The 19,820-nt window shown below is 45.1% G+C and overlaps 2 protein-coding genes across 3 annotated transcripts; one reads left to right on the top strand and one right to left on the bottom strand.

Moving 5' to 3' along the window:
- Positions 1–1,673: 1,673 nt before the first annotated feature.
- On the bottom strand, positions 1,674–13,085 carry LOC115203345 (zinc transporter 4-like). Of its 2 annotated transcripts, none has more exons than XM_029767969.1 (8): positions 12,962–13,085; positions 11,815–12,370; positions 10,386–10,532; positions 10,147–10,300; positions 6,030–6,264; positions 5,117–5,222; positions 4,186–4,320; positions 1,674–3,679 (listed from the first exon to the last, which is right to left on the bottom strand). In XM_029767969.1, exons 2-8 carry the CDS (start codon positions 12,221–12,223, stop codon positions 3,525–3,527), a joined length of 1,341 nt encoding a protein of 446 aa, XP_029623829.1. In that variant the 5' UTR covers positions 12,224–12,370; positions 12,962–13,085; the 3' UTR covers positions 1,674–3,524. The 2 variants fall into 2 exon arrangements, with proteins under 2 accessions (XP_029623829.1, XP_029623830.1); XM_029767970.1 differs by lacking the exon at positions 12,962–13,085 and adding an exon at positions 12,852–12,954.
- Position 13,086: 1 nt separating this feature from the next.
- LOC115203346 (biogenesis of lysosome-related organelles complex 1 subunit 6-like) lies at positions 13,087–16,540 on the top strand. Its single transcript, XM_029767971.1, has 6 exons — positions 13,087–13,172; positions 14,103–14,200; positions 14,866–15,046; positions 15,382–15,469; positions 15,630–15,716; positions 15,936–16,540. The coding sequence occupies exons 2-6, from the start codon at positions 14,122–14,124 to the stop codon at positions 16,053–16,055; spliced, it is 555 nt and encodes a 184-aa protein (XP_029623831.1). The 5' UTR covers positions 13,087–13,172; positions 14,103–14,121; the 3' UTR covers positions 16,056–16,540.
- The last annotated feature ends 3,280 nt before the right edge of the window (positions 16,541–19,820 follow it).

Raw genomic sequence — 19,820 nt, 5'->3', positions numbered from 1 at the left:
CACAAAAATAATCAATGGAAATCCAATTTATCAACCCATGGAGGTCTGGATTTGGAGTCACACTAAAAATTAAAGTGGAAAACCACACTACAGGCTGATCCAACTTTGATGTAATGTCCTTAAAACAAGTCAAAATGAGGCTCAGTAGTGTGTGTGGCCTCCACGTGCCTGTATGACCTCCCTACAACGCCTGGGCATGCTCCTGATGAGGTGGCGGATGGTCTCCTGAGGGATCTCCTCACAGACCTGGACTAAAGCATCCGCCAACTCCTGGACAGTCTGTGGCGCAACGTGGCGTTGGTGGATGGAGCGAGACATTATGTCCCAGATGTGCTCAATTGGATTCAGGTCTGGGGAACGGGCGGGCCAGTCCATAGCATCAATGCCTTCCTCTTGCAGGAACTGCTGACACACTCCAGCCACATGAGGTCTAGCATTGTCTTGCATTAGGAGGAACCCAGGGCCAACCACACCAGCATATGGTCTCACAAGGGGTCTGAGGATCTCATCTCGGTACCTAATGGCAGTCAGGCTACCTCTGGCGAGCACATGGAGGGCTGTGCGGCCCCCCAAAGAAATGCCACCCCACACCATGACTGACCCACCGCCAAACCGGTCATGCTGGAGGATGTTGCAGGCAGCAGAACGTTCTCCACGGCGTCTCCAGACTCTGTCACATCTGTCACGTGCTCAGTGTGAACCTGCTTTCATCTGTGAAGAGCACAGGGCGCCAGTGGCGAATTTGCCAATCTTGGTGTTCTCTGGCAAATGCCAAACGTCCTGCACGGTGTTGGGCTGTAAGCACAACCCCAACCTGTGGACGTCGGGCCCTCATACCACCCTCATGGAGTCTGTTTCTGACCGTTTGAGCAGACACATGCACATTTGTGGCCTGCTGGAGGTCATTTTGCAGGGCTCTGGCAGTGCTTCTCTTGCTCCTCCTTGCACAAAGGCGGAGGTAGCGGTCCTGCTGCTGGGTTGTCGCCCTCTTACGGCCTCCTCCACGTCTCCTGATGTACTGGCCTGTCTCCTGGTAGCGACTCCATGCTCTGGACACTACGCTGACAGACACAGCAAACCTTCTTGCCACAGCTCGCATTGATGTGCCATCCTGGATGAGCTGCACTACCTGTGCCACTTGTGTGGGTTGTAGACTCCGTCTCATGCTACCACTAGAGTGAAAGCACCGCCAGCATTCAAAAGTGACCAAAACATCAGCCAGGAAGCATAGGAACTGAGAAGTGGTCTGTGGTCCCCACCTGCAGAACCACTCCTTTATTGGGGGGGTCTTGTTAATTGCCTATAATTTCCACCTGTTGTCTATTCCATTTGCACAACAGCATGTGAAATTTATTGTCAATCAGTGTTGCTTCCTAAGTGGACAGTTGGATTTCACAGAAGTGTGATTGACTTGGAGTTACATTGTGTTGTTTAAGTGTTCCCTTTATTTTTTTGAGCAGTGTATTTTGACCTCCTCACAGTTAATGGAATATACAAGTGTAAACTTTAAGTCTATTTTAGCTAGAAAATGTAAAAGTATTTTGGCTAACAGCCGATTTAAAAAGTCGGACTTAGCCAACACATGGCTAAGTCAAGGAAGCTTACCAGCAGCATCCTGGGTTGAATACCTCTGCTCTAGTCCCCTTTAGAAGAACAAACCACAACTCTTTAGGTCAGTGTTCAAAAGAAATGTATTTGTAAATGTAACAGGTTCTTCATTCACATGTTTCCAGTCAATGAATCTGCCAGTTGATTAAAGGGAAGTGAGAGTGACAGACTCAGACAGGTCTCAGTCTAGTGATAAATTAACTCAAACATTGATAACCATGAATCATTTAAACAAACAGCTGATCATGTGATCAACAACCAGGCAATACTGCATCCTGATGTTAAGGGTATAGAAGTCTCGGTTCTAATGCCCATATTAGTTTACCACTTAAAGTATGCCATTTGGGACGTATCCATACTTCATTCTACGTAGTAGTACACAAGTGTGGATATTGGAGCAGAGCCTTAAGTGTTCAGGTTGAAGGAATGAATGTGCAAATCACTGAAACACTGAGTGCTGCTGTAGAGAGCCAACCCTGACAACATGATAAACAAAATACCTTTTAAAATAAATCGAAACAAGGCAGGTAATGCATATACTGAACTGATTTGCAGTTAACGAAAAATGTCATTTTAGTCTGTTCCAACCAACATGTTAAGCTTGGACAGGAAGACTGACAGTGGTTTAAGGAACCCAGACCTGAAGACAATGCCAAATATATTTATATACGCACACAATAATGCATATGATACATATTGGCATCTCACAGCCCTCGATGCTTATGGAACAATACTGCATTTCTGAAATGTTGACAATCAATCTGATGAGCAAATAAAACTGGCTGATATTAACTAGAAGCAGTAGTCATGTATTACCCTACTACAGTATTAAACATGATTCAAAGTCACTTTCATTGTCAGTTTCCTGATTTCAGCTAGAATAAGGTAACTGTTAAAGAAAACAAAGTGCGTGTGGTCAGTACTCTAAATTCAGAACCCTTTCAACATAAAAACACATCCTTTCTGTCGACTGGTTCAACACGGTCAGTAAAGGAGAAGCCATTTTCAAACATTAGCAAAGGCAACATGGACACGATCATCAGATGAATAATACGATCAGATGTATGGATTGACCTTTGAGACGGCCCGGGCCTCATTTCTGGCTGTGCCTGAAAACGTTACTGGCTTCCTCAGTCCTTTTTCCTCCCTCAATTCCCATTGGAGGTGGTCGTCAGAGGGTAGGACCTTCGATCCTCTCCTCCAATTAACTTTGAGGAGTTGAGGAAACAAGGACAGAGGCAGAAAGGATTGGCCAGCTAGTAACATTTTCAGACACAGCCTCACATCAACCTAGTCAAACACTGATACACTAGAACACCAATACGAACTTCAGATATTCACACAGTTAACTTGCATTTCTGTGTAAGTTGTTGCATTGGCGTGCCAGACTTTACATACAGGTGCATATCTCATGTTAGGATTGGTCCTTAACAGGTCAGAGTAGATCCCAGTGGTTCGACCTTGTGAGGAGAGGATGACAGACACCCTGAATCTGATGTTCCTCCCCTCGGACCTTCTCCTCCAATGTGTTTTGAGGAGGCGGCAAGGAATCGAAGAAATAGAATTGAGATGAACCCACTGGAAACAATATATCACCTACAGTCAAAGTATAGAGCGCTCAAACAAACACATTAACACAGTTCAATTACAGAAGTACCAAAAAAAAGGAATAATGTTAAACATTTACAGGCTTTAATGGTGATTATTATAGATCTTTTGTTGAAAAGTTAAGATTCGCTCAACCCCTCTTCAGAAAGCTTTGCAAGCAGGTCAACAGCCCAGGAGGAATCAGCTGTCCTTTAAAAATAAAATGTGCATCTGATTGTCCAAATATCCTGGCGATGGCATCGACCAGATCACTACGCTTTGGCACCAGTCTGGTTTAACGTCCTCAGACTGTGCGTTTTTAATTCAGGCTATGTGGTGGACTCTCGACAGTGTGCACAGGTGTGTGTAGCCCTGTTTCTGTGTGTCTGGACCTGCACCGTGCACCTGGTCAGGCCGTAGGTGTGGATCAACAGGTGTCTGGCCTTGGCCTGCACGTCCTCCCACGCACTGGCACTAGAGGGCGCTAGAAGCACAATGCACAGAAATAGGTTAGGACACTGGCTCTTCATTTATCATTTATCTTTCATCGATTCCTCACATCTCTAGACGCCTCCTTGTTAAAATCCATTGGAAAAGTAGGTCCGAGGGTGAAGGACCTTGGAACTTCTCCAATACAGTTGAGAAGGTCGAGGACAGGATGTGCACCCCTTTAGTCCCCCAGGGCTCCCGAGTGGCACAGCAGTCTAAGATACAGCATCTCAGGGCTAGAGGCATCACTACAGACCCTGGTTCGATTCTAGGCTGAATCACAACCGGCTGTGATTGGGAGTCCCATTGGGCGGCGCACAATTGGCACAGCATCATTGTAAATAAAAATGTATTCTTAACTGACTTGCCTAGTTAAATAAAAATCACAGGAAGACTATTTGAGATACAAGCAGAGTGTAGAGTTCCTAAACCCATCAACAGAATACACTCCACATGCCATGTGTACAACTAACAAAGGAGAGGAAGTCAAAGGTCACTCACAGAGCCGCAGGTGTGCGAGGGCCGAGGTCTTGTCACCAGTTAATGCCCACACTTTGAGCTCGTCAACTGATTGGACGTCCTCCAACTTCAGAAGGTCTTCTCTGATTCGCTGAACGTCCACATGCCTGGGCGCCCCTAACAGCAACACACACTTTCAGTTTCGTGAAACTCAGAACATTAACATTGTTTCGCTCTAGCGAGTCTTGTTGCCATGTTCACTAAGTTGTTTACAACAGACTTGTGCCTTTCATAGCGTGAGAACAATCTACTATTATTTAAACATTATGGGACATTTTTACAGCTCCAGATTAGGCAATTGAAAGTGTGTTTTAGTGCAGGACTAAGTATTAAAGCAGCTCTATATAATCATGGTTAGAGTTCATGGCAGTGTCAGACAGGAAGTGAATAGAATAAGCATTTGTTCTGATGACAGTAGATCCGTCTGGTTAACAATGAGCAGAAATATGATGATGTAGATTACCTCCGTCTCTCCAGGACATTATGGTATGATCTAGATCAGCGGTTCCTATTACTGGTCCTGGGGACCCAAAGGGGTGCACGTTTTTGCTTTTGCCCTAGCAAATCAAAGGCTTGATGAGTTGAATCAAGTGTGAGTGCTAGGGCGAAAACTAAAATGTGCACCCCTTTATGCCCCCAAGACCAAGACCGAACCACTGATCTAAATCACATACAGTACACATAGGCTAATACACTGGTTCCCAACTCCAGTCCCCCCAACAGCACACAGTTTTGTTGTAGCACCAGACAAACACCTGATTCAACTAATCATCATCATCATCATCCCCTCAATGAGTTGAATCAGGTGAGTTTGTCAGGGCTACAACAACATGTACTGTTGGGGTACTGGAGGACTGGAGTTGGGAAACACGGGCTAATATATGAACTGTAGTACACGTAGCCGTTGTCTCACCCTCGAGGACGATGACTCCTGTGTCTCGTATGATGCGTATCGTTGTGAACAGCACCAGGATAGAGAAGATGTAGGTACAGATGGGGTCTGCCAGCTTGTACTCTGGCTAGGGGGGCAAAGGTCAGGTCAATCTAACAGCTTGGTCGTTAGGCACAAACTGAAGGAAACAAACAAATAGTTCCTTTCTATGTGGACTTGTCCAATAAGTCAGGGTTTCCCAAACTCGGTCCTGGAGCTCCCCCTGGGTACAGGTTTTGGATTTTGCCATAGCACTACACAGCTGATTCAAATAATTGACTCCTCATCAAGCATTGATGATTTGAATCAGTTGTGTAGTGCTAGGGCAAAACCAAAACGTGCTGCCAGGGGGGGCCCCAGGACCGTAGGTACAAAGCCAAAACGTGCTGCCAGGGGGGGCCCCAGGACCGTAGGTACAAAGCCAAAACGTGCTCCCGAGGGGGACCCCAGGCCCGTAGGTACAAAGCCAAAACGTGCTCCCGAGGGGGACCCCAGGACCGTAGGTACAAAGCCAAAACGTGCTCCCGAGGGGGACCCCAGGACCGTAGGTACAAAGCCAAAACGTGCTCCCGAGGGGGACCCCAGGACCGTAGGTACAAAGCCAAAACGTGCTCCCGAGGGGGACCCCAGGACCGTAGGTACAAAGCCAAAACGTGCTCCCGAGGGGGACCCCAGCACAGAGTTTGGGAAACCCTGCAATAAGAAACGGTAATTTGCGTTTGCCATTGCAAAAATGTTATACAACTTTTTCTGTTGCATGGACTAATGAACACAACCCTGGCCCGACCAAGAAAGCCCTTAAACCATCCCATTCATCCCTTCAACATTAAACAGTTCCAAAATAAATGGATCTTTAACCCCTCTTCCTGCTCCCAGGTCAGACGTTCCAGCCTACCTTGAAGCGAACGATGTAGGCAGCTATGAGGACCCCTATACTCTGGACCAGGTCTCCCAGTGCATGGATGAAGGCTGCCCTGACCGCCAGGCTTCCCTGGGGACCCTGGGCTGGGGGGCCACCGTGGCTGTGGCCATGGCCGTGTGAGGGTGGAGGGGGAACCCCGTGTGAGTGACCATGACCCCCGTGGGAGTGGAGGTGACCGTTACCGGTCTGGTTCAGGAGGAAACCCATACTAAATAAATAAAGAGAGAGGAGAGAGATTTGTCAGTTTGCTTTAACTTCTGGTGGCCGTTTAATTATGTACTACTACGTTTAATCATTACTATACATGATTTGAGGCTACACTATCAACACACGCCCCCCCCCCCCGCTCGTCAACACACTACACACTCCCCCCCCCCGCTCGTCAACACACTACACACGCCCCCCCCCGCTCGTCAACTACACACACACACGCCCCCCGCTCGTCAACACACTACACACACACGCCCCCCGCTCGTCAACACACTACACACACGCCCCCCGCTCGTCAACACACTACACACACGCCCCCCGCTCGTCAACACACTACACACACGCCCCCCGCTCGTCAACACACTACACACACGCCCCCCGCTCGTCAACACACTACACACGCCCCCCGCTCGTCAACACACTAATGGTTTTGACTTGAGGTTATCATTTATAGGGATGCCAGGTAGGTTGTGCCTACCAGAGAAAATATTAGTTTCTCCTTTTGGTTTGGGAGGGAATGAGTCCCATCTGGTCCGTCAAGTCTACACCAATACAAAGGACTTATGTAAAAGTCAGGATGGACATACACTTTCCATAAACCCTTAAAACATTGGAAATAACTTCAAAACAAAGGTATTCTTTTGCATGGATTGTATTACCAACATAAATGATCACACACACATAATATAACAATGAGGTCTGGTTCCTCCAGAAAAGTCCTGTACCTCGGACCTAAAAGAGTCCAGCCCGGTAAACAAGTTCAGGGAACTCAAGTGACCTTAGTCACGCAATGTTTGTCCGTTCATCCCAGTGTAGCGTAAACCCAGTACCAATCAAAACAAATTATTTTAACACAACCATAAAGCGTATCAAATCTTAATAAGTCCTCAACTACATAAATCACGGTATACATCACACCAAAACAAATGAAATTCCGTATACAAAAAGGTTGTAGTCAGTTGGTCAGTCAGACAATCCAATCCGCTAACAGATCTCCAGCGGAGAAAGGCCACGAAATTCAGGGCCGTCACAACACGCCACGCTCACCTGCACACGCCACGCTCACCTGCACACGCTCACCTGCACACGCCACGCTCACCTGCACACGCCACGCTCACACGCCACATTTTTTTTTTTTTTTTTTTACTTTATTTATACAGGTTTTCCTCATTGAGATAACATCTCTTTTCCAAGAGAGACCTGGTCCAATAGCAGCAGGGAGAACAACGTTTCAGACAACCTACATGCACTAACACAACACTAAACAAAACTAGACAATTACATATTACATAAAAAAATAAAAAAACTGTCCTAAAGACAATTACACTGATATTTACATGGACCAGGAGTTAAAACTCCAGCAACATGACTAGATCATCAAATGTTCAGGAGAGAATTCCAGGACCACAGAGCTGAGTAACTAAAACTATTTCTACCATGACCTGTTCTAATTCTTGGTATTGTTAAAAGCCAATGGGACCGTAATTGATATTTATTTACCGACATGATTAAAAAAAAGAACAGAGTGGCATTTTACCCAGTATGGCCTTATAAATCAGTGTATACCAGTGTTTAAGCCTACGCAAGGTCAATGACAACCAGCCAACAGCCTGTAGAGATCACAATGTGTTAGACGTTTTTGATTGGTAATGAACCTGAGGACCACATGATATACTGAATCAAGTGCTCTCAGGGTAGTGGCTGAGGCCTGCATGTATAGAACACTCAAATCTAAAACCGACAGTAATGTACATCGTACCAGCTCCTTCCAGGCCTCCAGAGGAAAACAAGCCTTATTCCGGTAATAAAAACCTATTCTCAGCTTGAGCTTCCTTATCAAGTTCTCTACATTAACAGTGAAGCTCAGCTGGACATCATCCCTCACACCCAAATATTTGTACACTTTGACTTGCTCTATAGTATGTCCAGCCAATGTAGCAATGACATGATTGGTAACATGCCTGGCATTTGAAAAGACCATGCATTTTGTTTTACCCGGATTCAGAACCAGCTTTAAATCATACAGATTCTGTTGATTGATGCTACATGCTGTTTCAATATGATCCCCAATGTTGTTGATATACAAAATGAACAACAGTGGGCCCAAAAATAGAACCTTGTGGAACACCTGAGCACAACTCTACGGATTTGCAACCATCCGTCATTACACATTGGTTTATAAATGACCTATCAAATTGTACACAATCTAGAGCAAGACCAGTAATTCCACAACAGCATGGTCCACGGTGTCAAGCCTCTTGAGGATTGACCACAAGTTCTCAATGGGACTAAGGTCTGGGGAGTTTTCTGGCCATGGACCCAAAATCCCCGAGCCACTTAGTTATCACTTTTGCCTTATGGCAAGGTGCTCCATCATGCTGGAAAAGGCATTGTTCGTCACCAAACTGTTCCTGGATGGTTGGGAGAAGTTGCTCTCGGAGGATGTGTTGGTACCATTCTTTATTCATGGCTGTGTTCTTAGGCAAAATTGTGAGTGAGCCCACTCCCTTGGCTGAGATGCAACCCCACACATGAATGGTCTCAGGATGCTTTACTGTTGGCATGACACAGGACTGATGGTAGTGCTCACCTTGTCTTCTCCGGACAAGCTTTTTTCCGGATGCCCCAAACAATCGGAAAGAGGATTCAGAGAAAATGACTTTACCCCAGTCCTCAGCAGTCCAATCCCTGTACCTTTTGCAGAATATCAGTCTGTCCCTGATGTTTTTCCTGGAGAGAAGTGGTTTCTTTGCTGCCCTTCTTGACACCAGGCCATCCTCCAAAAGTCTTTGCCTCACTGTGCGTGCAGATGCACTCACACCTGCCTGCTGCCATTCCTGAGCAAGCTCTGTACTGGTGGTGACCCGATCCCGCAGCTAAATCAACTTTAGGAGACAGTCCTGGCGCTTGCCGGACTTTCTTGTGTGCCCTGAAGCCTTCTTCACAACAATTGAACCGCTCTCCTTGAAGTTCTTGATGATCCGATAAATGGTTGATTTAGGTGCAATCTTACCGGCAGCAATATCCTTGCCTGTGAAGCCCTTTTTGTGCAAAGCAATGATGACGGCACGTGTTTCCTTGCAGGTAACCATGGTTGACAGAGGAAGAACAATGATTCCAAGCACCACCCTCCTTTTGAAGCTTCCTGTCTGTTATTCAAACTCAATCAGCATGACAGAGTGATCTCCAGCCTTGTCCTCGTCAACACTCACACCTGTGTTAATGAGAGAATAACTGACATGATGCCAGCTGGTCCTTTTGTGGCGGGGCTGAAATGCAGTGCAAATGTTTTTTGGGGGATTTAGTTCATTTGCATGGCAAAGAGGAACTTTTCAATTAATTGCAATTCATCTGATCACTCTTGATAACATTCTGGAGTATATGCAAATTGCCATCATACAAACTGTCATTCTCAAAACTTTTGGCCACGACTGTACACACTACACGCGCCACGCTTATCACACTACACACGCCACGCTCATCAACACACGCCACGCTCATCATCAACACCCTACACACGCCACGCTCATCATCAACACTCTACACACGCCACGCTCTAACAAAGCGAGTCACACAATTGAAAAGTAATTTAGCTCCAGTAGTGTGGAGTGGAGACGAAAAGACCTTTGTACTGCAGTAGTTTATGACATGTCATCATACACTGACTGTGGGTCTTTTACAGCCAGACACACTGCTGTCCTTGGCTGGAGACAAGGAAGCTTCATCATTCATTCACTCTAACTGGAATCAGGAATCCCTCCCTCCTCCCCACTGTCAGGTCAGGGCTGGTGAGTGTTCTGGTGCATAATGACCGCTCTCTCTGTCTGTGTGTGTGTGTGTGTGTGTGTGTGCGCATGCAGGTGTGTACTCAGCTACTCACACTAGGTTGACAGCGACCCCCACAGCTGCAGTGATGAGCATGGCATCTCCGTTGATTTCAAAGTCCTGACTGACAGTTCTCTGCACCGCCTCGTTCAACAACACCCCCGTTAGGATGTAGATGAGTAACACACTGATACCGGCTGAGACCACCTCTATGGGGGGTAGAGACACAGAGATGAGATGGACCAAATATGGTTCTTTTTATGGAGCAAGAGGAGAGGGGTAACAGTAACCTACCTAGGCGATGCAGTCCGAAGGTGAATCTATTGGTGGGTGGTTTAGCAGACAGCCACAGTGCCAGCAGAGACACCACTATCCCAATCAGGTCAGTTAACATGTGGAGAGCATCAGTCATTATGGCCAGACTGTTAGCTACATAACCACCTAGAGACACAGAGACAAACACATCATAATACATTATCGCCAACAAAATGTCACTTAGGGCCCACAAAAGGCTAGGGCCGGCTATGACTGCACATGTGGGTATGGATGGAACTGGGTATGCAGACCTGAGAGCCACTGCTGCCCCTCATGATGAGTTCAGATTTTGTGGCCCCACCCCATCAAAGTTGCCTATCCATGACCTACATTATAACCTACTAATACATCTCCACCTACACACAGCTGTTAGCTACATCTCCACCTACACACAGCTGTTAGCTACATCTCCACCTACACACAGCTGTTAGCTACATCTCCACCTACACACAGCTGTTAGCTACATCTCCACCTACACACAGCTGTTAGCTACATCTCCACCTACAGACAGCTGTTAGCTACATCTCCACCTACAGACAGCTGTTAGCTACATCTCCACCTACAGACAGCTGTTAGCTACATCTCCACCTACAGACAGCTGTTAGCTACATCTCCACCTACAGACAGCTGTTAGCTACATCTCCACCTACAGACAGCTGTTAGCTACATCTCCACCTACAGACAGCTGTTAGCTACATCTCCACCTACAGACAGCTGTTAGCTACATCTCCACCTACAGACAGCTGTTAGCTACATCTCCACCTACAGACACACACAGATAACTGTTAGTTAATTCAAATCGGCTATTTCTCAGAACATAATCAAACACACATACATTTGTCATCTTAGGTGTATGTGTGTATTGTTATGGCAGCAGGTGATTGTACAGGTACACTAATACCACTATGTGTTGAACATTCCTCCACTCTTCACCTGGGACCAGGTATGAGGAGGGACGGGTATGACCGACTAAGACTACAGATCCAATCACAATGTTGATGTGGGAGATGTATGATCTGAAAAGAAACTAACTGAGTACAGTCTACAGCTGTCCCCAGCCCTGGTCCTGGAGAGCTACAGGGCCTACACTGGGCAGACTTCAGTTTCAGCCCGTCACTAACACTCTTCATTCACCTAATAAAAGGTGTTGATGATTAGTTAGTGGAATCAGGTGTGCTCTAGCGCTGGGCGTGCAGTGCAACCGCAGTACCTCTCCAGGACCAGCGCTAGTGAGTATGTCCACTCAGGGTACTTCAGTTTGGAACTTGGAAGTCAATGTTCCAAACATCATACCAAGTTGATTTGATTGGAACTTGAAGGCCACAGCTTTAACCTCACAGTACTAAGTGTATAATGAGAGTCTGTAGTCAGTCCTGTAACAGACTAGTGTAGTGTTTTGTCTGCTCACCTATCAGTTCTCCAATCATGAAGAGGAAATACAACACTGAGGCCCAAGCCAACTTCTTCATCACTCTCCTCCGTTTAACCCCCTCTCTCTTCCTCGTGCAGCTCTCACACTGCGACCGGTCCATGTTGACACCGGGGCTCCCCAAACTCCCCGAAGACGAGTCGAGCAGCGAATCGTCATCATCCACCACCACTGTGTTCACCGCGACGCCGTTCGACGGTGCCCCTGCTGCGTAGTCCTCCATCTCACCGGAAACCACCACTTTGAGTTTGTTGAACTTGGGCGCCTCATCCTCCGCGAGCTCGTCCCCGGAGAGGTCAAAGGGCGCCGTGTCGCTCAGGTCCCAGTCCTCAGGCTCCTTCCTAAAGGCGGACCGCACCTTGCTCATGAAGCTCGCACCACCTGACATCGTTAACGCCAGTTGTTGACAGGTCAGGAGCTGTTAACGTTCAATTATACCGGTCTGAGCTTGGTGTGCTTCTCTCCAATGTCACCATACGGCCGTCTTATAACGTACTGAATCAGTGGTTGTAACGTTACATCTGTGTTGACACACCTGAAACATGGAAATTATTCATCATTAGCAGAAAGAAAGAAAACGTCCTATCGTTACTTAGAACACACCCAATGTCTGTTAAAACGGCACAGTATAATAAATAATTTATTTTTTATGTAATAGCTAACTGCACACCAGGTTGACATTTGTAAGTATGTTTCGATCGTCTACCCGTGTAACAGAATACTCCGAGGTGGACATGGATTTAAGGAAGCCTACATATTCAATATTTCATGCACTGAAAACGATAACCATTCCATTTCAGAGAATTCTGATGATTCGAGGGGAACTTAAATGGGGATAACAGCACCTCCAACAGAAAAACAAACAATGCATCCACACTCGGCTGAATCAAAACAGCTTGCTAGTTGTCTGCATGCAAATTCCTCGTTGTCATTAAAGAAATTAACGTTGAAAACAACATCTTGTTGACTACACACAATGTCTGGCAACAACTCATCCGTCCAACAAATCGATTCACCATTGACAGAAGAGGGGAGGCTTGATTGGTTCGCCAAGCTAGCTCGGAGACTCGAGTTTAACTGAGCTGAAAACATCACATTCCTCTTACAACATTAGCGTTAAAATTACCGATCGTCAGCCTTTCCTAGGGGAGACCACTTCCTCACTCTGATTCTGTTCAAAACCATTTCTCTAACATCAACATCGCACCGTTAGTTTGAGAAACAAGTAATCAAGCCAGATTCGTTCAAACAGGAAGTCCAAACAGTCACATGAGTGACGCCCTGTCACATGATGTTTTCCAGACGTTGCCGTTGTTGATGGAGAGCTAATTTCAAAGGTAAAGTGTTCAAAATCATCTGTATATTTTACAATATAACATGATTGCCTCCATTTGGAATGACTTGCATGTGTTTTGCTGCCTTAGCTAACTGTAGAGAGGACAGCATTTCTAGATTTATTCAGAATGGCATAGCTAGCTAGCATAGCCAGGCACCATAGCACTCTCCTAGACGTGCTGATATCAAACTAGCTAGTTAGTTAGTTGATCTATTTTATTGCTACCTGGTTGTGTTGTCTGACTCAGGCATTCACTTACAAAGGACATTCAGCCAGAGCTTGCCAATCCTCCCCTGAATAGCTACTGGCTTTTCAGGCATTTGCACCAGCCCTACTGTAACACACCTGATTCTACTAATCACCTTTGATCAGCTGAATCAGGCGTTTTAGAGCAGGGCTGGAATAAAAGTCTGCACACTTCTCCAAGAGGAAGTGGGTTTGCAACCCCTCAGTAGGTTCAAGGGCCCAAGTGGCTAACATCTCCAGTGTTTCCCCTATATTCATTTAGCAGTGGTGGGGCACCATTTAAAAAAAAACAAGTTAACTTTGAACAGTTCATATTGTGTTAACTCATACCCAAATAATGTTGTTGACTCATCCTATACTTGTATTTGCATAAAATAAAAACCCACCTCAAACTTTTAAAAAAATGCTTGCCATTTTGTCATATAGTGTGATGTAATACTCCTCAGAAGGATGAGCTGGCCAATCAGCAGTCCACTTGTGTTAATATTTGTAATAACCGGTATACGCCCACACCATTCCAACACAGAAAAGCTTTGTTGACATACTTCATTACCATTTTTTGTAAGGAAAACAATTTCACTGATATTGTAAGTAATTATAGGTCATATTTCATAGAAATCTGGAAACACCAGGCACACTGCCAAACATCACTAATTTTGCCACTGCTGCTGCTTGCTTTCTTTAGGCTGTAGAATCAGGCAGTGATGTCCAACATGGAGACAGAGGGGAGGGCAGATGAGGGTTCCTCGTCTCAGCGTGACCCTCAGAACACTGGCAGCTACGGTAACTAGTTATGAGTTGCACATGCTTATCTCAACTCTGAATCAGACCCTTATGCCAGATTTGGACTACAGAACCGAACAGAACCAAGTTGAGTTGTACTGGGCTGGCCTGGTTACATATTCACAATAGTTTCTGGAACCATGCTGGACAAGACATTGTGAAAATTAAATATTGGAGCCAGGACAGTACGGTTCATGTCTACCCTAGAGTGTGAATCAGTCACTTTTCAGTGCTTTTCCACTGGCAGGGTTTGCACCAGTTTTTGGTCCAAAGATGTTTATTATAATAATAAAATAATTTGGTGTGTGCTTACAGTATATTTGTCTTATTTGAATTGGAAATGTGTTGTTTGTATATCCCCCTCTCCCTGAGATACTCTGAGTGTGGGATCACGATCAGGGTCTGCCATCATCAACGGCGGCCCTGGAGCAATTAGGGGTTTTCACCTTGTCGGCACGTTGATTCGAACTAGAGACCTTTTGGTTACTGGCCCAACACTCATAACCGCTAGGCTACCTGCCACCTCCGAGACCTGTCCCAAAAAAGCCCCAAAAAGTGTAGGGCCATGGACCTACCCTTACATGAGGTCAGACTGAAGGGAGTGGGACTGGTCTTTCTACATATGACCGGTTAGAATTGACAAAGTGTTTGTTATTGCCCCTCAGATTTCAGCCTGACTCCCCAGGACTCTCTGCCTACAGAGGACTCCCAGCCTGCAGAGAAATCAGTCCCTATTGAAGAGCCCATTGTAGTGGACAGAAAAGCCATAGAGAAACTGACAGAAGGCCTGCTCTCTCACTACCTGCCTGACCTCTACAGCTCCAAACAGGCTCTGTTGGAACTCAAGTTAGTATTCAAATCACATCAGACATTAAAACAAACCCTTGGGTTGTATCCCAAATGGAACTCTATTTCCTCTAAGGTGCACTACTTTTGACCAGGGCCCATAGGGTAGTGCAATATGAAGAGAATAGGGTGCCATTTGGGATGCACTTGTTGTTTCCTCTAGTCCAGTTTCATCTTTCAGTTTATTAGGAGGATAATGATAATTCACAGATCACGTTGTAATTAGATTCTACTTTACAAGATAGTTAGTATTCTCTGTCCATGTTACAGATGTTGTGGTGTGTGACTGTCTTGTGTTTGAGGCTCTTATGTTCCTCTCCTTTCCTCTTGACCAGTCAAAACCAAGTCATCCTGCTGGACACACTGGACCAAGAAGTCACCAAATTCAGAGAGTGCAACTCCCTACTGGATCTAAACTCACTGGTACATTTGTCTGTCTGGCTGGCTGTCTGGCTGGCTGTCTGGCTGGCTGTCTGTCTGCCTGTTGTTTCAAACATACACAGCATCTGAAGAGAATACTTTCATTGTCCACCCCTCCTGTTCCCTGTAGGACTGATGGATGTTTGTAACCAGTTTGTTTCAGTTCACAGAGGCCAAGTTTTATCACGGTAAACTGGTGAACGTACGTAAAGACATGATCATGCTGCACGAGAAGACAACTAAACTAAAGGTGGGTGGATGTTTATTTCCCCCAGAATGGACTATTGTTGCTTAGCTCACCACATAGTTTCTCCTCCACCTCCTCCATGCATTCTCCCCTTTTCTATGGTAGCAGTTGATAAGAAATTGTTGTTTTAAATGTAAACTTAAATTTGAAATCACTGACATTGAATTGAATGGGAAACTGGGATGAAATATTTTTGTAAACAATTTGTCTCTCTGTCTCCAGAAAAGAGCGTTGAAGCTCCAGCAGCAGAGACAGAAGGAGGCTATGGAGAAAGAACAACAGAGAGACAAGGAGCTGGAGAGAGAGAGGCAGCTGATTGCCAAACCTGCCAAGAGAACATAGAACCATCCATGAACTCTGTCCTAACTCTGTCACTGCCAACTATACAGCCAAAGATGAGGGATGTGTCACACATGTCGAGGGCTCCGATCCTGATCCCCTCTCTGGTTGTTGAACAGTAGACCAACTCTATTCCTCAAGATGACACAGTTCATCCATGGTTGTTGTCAGACATGATTTGGTCTCTTGTATACAGAGGTGTTAGGACAAGTACTGCTTGGAAGTAGTTTTATATACAGAGGTGTTAGGACAAGTACTGCTTGGAGGTAGTTTTATATTCAGAGGTGTTAGGAAAAGTACTGCTTGGAGGTAGTTTTATATTCAGAGGTGTCAAGACGATTACTACTCCTTGTTAGTTTTTGTGGCCAATCATGCTGTTTAGATCAGAATCAGCACACGCCAGCAGTGATTATTCCTCACTTCATCCTAAATGGCTGTAATAATAGAGATTTCCGAGGTGAATAAAAGAGAAGAGCAGATGAAGTCAATCAAAATCAATCTGGTTTAATACAAGTTGCAACAGAGAGACTCCTCCAGCACAGAAGCAGAGAAAACATCTCTAACCCATTTCTCTAAGTGTGTTTTGAGTAAGTTTGAGGGGTGAATGCAGCATATGGGGATGTGTGAAACTTCCTCTTCAGCATCAAGTGTCCCCACAAAGATGCTTCAGAACAGTGGTCACCTGTGCTAGCAAAGCAGAGGTTCTGGGGTTCCAGCTGAATTAGGAGGAAGCAGTACTTGTACTCAATTACAGGCTGGATTGACTCCCACCTCCCTCCCGGCATTCAACCAAGCATCTCTTCAATTCTTATTATGTTAGTTTGCAGTTCAGAACTCACAACAGCACACATGAAATGTATGGGTGTCAGAGTGGCCCTTATGTTGTCCCGATATCAATGTCCAGGGGAAGTCTGATTTCCCTACCCGGACAACCTGAGCTTCCACAACCATCCTTTGCTCTCCATTCTGCCTCGTCCGTTTTTACCAAGGCACCAGCAGCATGAGAGAAGTTTAGATTAGATGCCTGCTCCATGTGCAAAGTCTCAGGACACTTGCAGCACTCCTGCAAGAAGGGCAGTCAATAGCTCAGATGCTGTATCCAGGTTGCTGGGTGCAGGCTCAGGAAAGCAGCTGTGAGGGACAGGGCTGTAGTGGATATCTTCAGCCGGTTAGAGGGGGTGGGGTCTCACACTGATCTGGTCTAATTCATCTGATGCATGGAAGGTACAATCTGGGGTTCTTATCACAATGAAAGACCTGAACACAGTTTAGGACATTGCTGATGGCGCAATCAAAGACTAATTCATCACGGTATGACTAATATTTACCAATATTTTCCATACAAATGTTTTAACACAAATGTCAAAGGAAATAACAACACTTGTGATGGAGACACTTTTTAAGTTGACATATAGTACTTAATTATAAGTTGAAAATCCCACAGTGCAGTTACAGCGCCGGACCTCAAAGAGAGAACTGGAAAATACAGCAGAACGAACCTAGTGAGATGTGTATAAAAACAACAACAACCCACTTCTTTAGAGATATCAACATCACATTATTACATTTAAACATCACCCAATGCCGACAGACCCACCAATGCAGAGGTAAACTTCCTGTTTTCCAGTGTGGTGCTGGTGGTGAGATGCTCTGCTGGCGAAGATGATCAATCCCCACCATAAGGAAGCTGTTTCCATACTCATTATTTTGTGTTAAAACGGGTTAGAACCTACGGGGAATTAAAAACGCATTGGTCCTTCTGTGAATATATTAGAAGTTAGGTGCTTAGTGTCTCAAACCCCCTCTGTACGAGGTCATGAAATTGATTTCTCAGAACATTTATCATTCTCTCCCCTCCAGCAGAGTGTTGTTATGGCTACCAAGCATTCAGCTATGCTGAGCTCGAAAGCCAGAGAACTTACCCGTGTGAAAACACATTTCTGATATTTAGATACTCAAAATGTTATTTAAGTTCCTTTAAAAGTGAAACATACCTCACTGTGTAAAAAACAAAAAACCTACATGGACCAAAAGGAATGTCGGCCTAATGTATGTCCCTAACACAATATTATGTTAGGCCTCTGTTAGCTTACTGTATGTCCCTAGCACAATATTATGTTAGGCCTCTATTAGCTTACTGTATGTCCCTAGCACAATATTCTGTTAGGCCTCTATTAGCTTACTGTATGTCCCTAGCACAATATCCTGTTAGGCCTCTATTAGCTTACTGTATGTCCCTAACACAATATTATGTTAGGCCTCTATTAGCTTACTGTATGTCCCTAGCACAATATCCTGTTAGGCCTCTGTTAGCTTACTGTATGTCCCTAGCACAATATTCTGTTAGGCCTCTATTAGCTTACTGTATGTCCCTAACACAATATTATGTTAGGCCTCTGTTAGCTTACTGTATGTCCCTAGCACAATATCCTGTTAGGCCTCTATTAGCCTACTGTATGTCCCTAACACAATATTATGTTAGGCCTCTATTAGCTTACTGTATGTCCCTTGCACAATATTATGTTAGGCCTCTGTTAGCTTACTGTATGTCCCTAGCACAATATTCTGTTAGGCCTCTATTAGCTTACTGTATGTCCCTAGCACAATATTATGTTAGGCCTCTACTAGCTTACTGTATGTCCCTAGCACAATATTATGTTAGGCCTCTGTTAGCTTACTGTATGTCCCGAGCACAATATTATGTTAGGCCTCTATTAGCTTACTGTATGTCCCTAGCACAATATCCTGTTAGGCCTCTGTTAGCTTACTGTATGTCCCAAGCACAATATCCTGTTAGGCCTCTGTTAGCTTACTGTATGTCCCAAGCACAATATCCTGTTAGGCCTCTGTTAGCTTACTGTATGTCCTTAGCACAATATTATGTTAGGCCTCTGTTAGCTTACTGTATGTCCCGAGCACAATATTATGTTAGGCCTCTATTAGCTTACTGTATGTCCCTAGCACAATATTCTGTTAGGCCTCTATTAGCCTACTGTATGTCCCTAGCACAATATTCTGTTAGGCCTCTGTTAGCTTACTGTATGTCCCGAGCACAATATTATGTTAGGCCTCTATTAGCCTACTGTATGTCCCTAGCACAATATTATGTTAGGCCTCTGTTAGCTTACTGTATGTCCCGAGCACAATATTATGTTAGGCCTCTATTAGCCTACTGTATGTCCCTAGCACAATATTATGTTAGGCCTCTATTAGCTTACTGTATGTCCCTAGCACAATATCCTGTTAGGCCTCTGTTAGCTTACTGTATGTCCCTAGCACAATATTCTGTTAGGCCTCTGTTAGCTTACTGTATGTCCCTAGCACAATATCCTGTTAGGCCTCTATTAGCTTACTGTATGTCCCTAGCACAATATCCTGTTAGGCCTCTGTTAGCCCACTCAACAAGCATCACAGACAAATATACATAAGTATAGACAGGTGGGTTGTGACCAACACAACCGATGGGTGTGCAACTTTGGATTTCAATCAAAGGATTATTGACTAATAAGTAAACTACATTTTGTTGCCAAATGTTTACTGAAAACACAAATTAATTCGAACAATATGCACTTGTTGTCCCCATTACAATGGCATCCTATTATCTATGTACTGTACAACAGGGCCCACTGGGCTCTGGTCAAAAGTAGTGCACTATATAGGGAATAGGGTGCTATTTGGGACACATCCTCTCTCCATCTATGACTTGTTTGTAACTGGACATTTTCAACAGCTATGAATATATGCGCCATTTGAAAGCACTTGAGGGCT

This window comes from Salmo trutta, chromosome 12 (genome assembly GCF_901001165.1).
Source record: "Salmo trutta chromosome 12, fSalTru1.1, whole genome shotgun sequence".
NCBI lineage: Eukaryota > Metazoa > Chordata > Actinopteri > Salmoniformes > Salmonidae > Salmo > Salmo trutta.
This window is presented reverse-complemented; position numbering and strand designations above follow the sequence as displayed.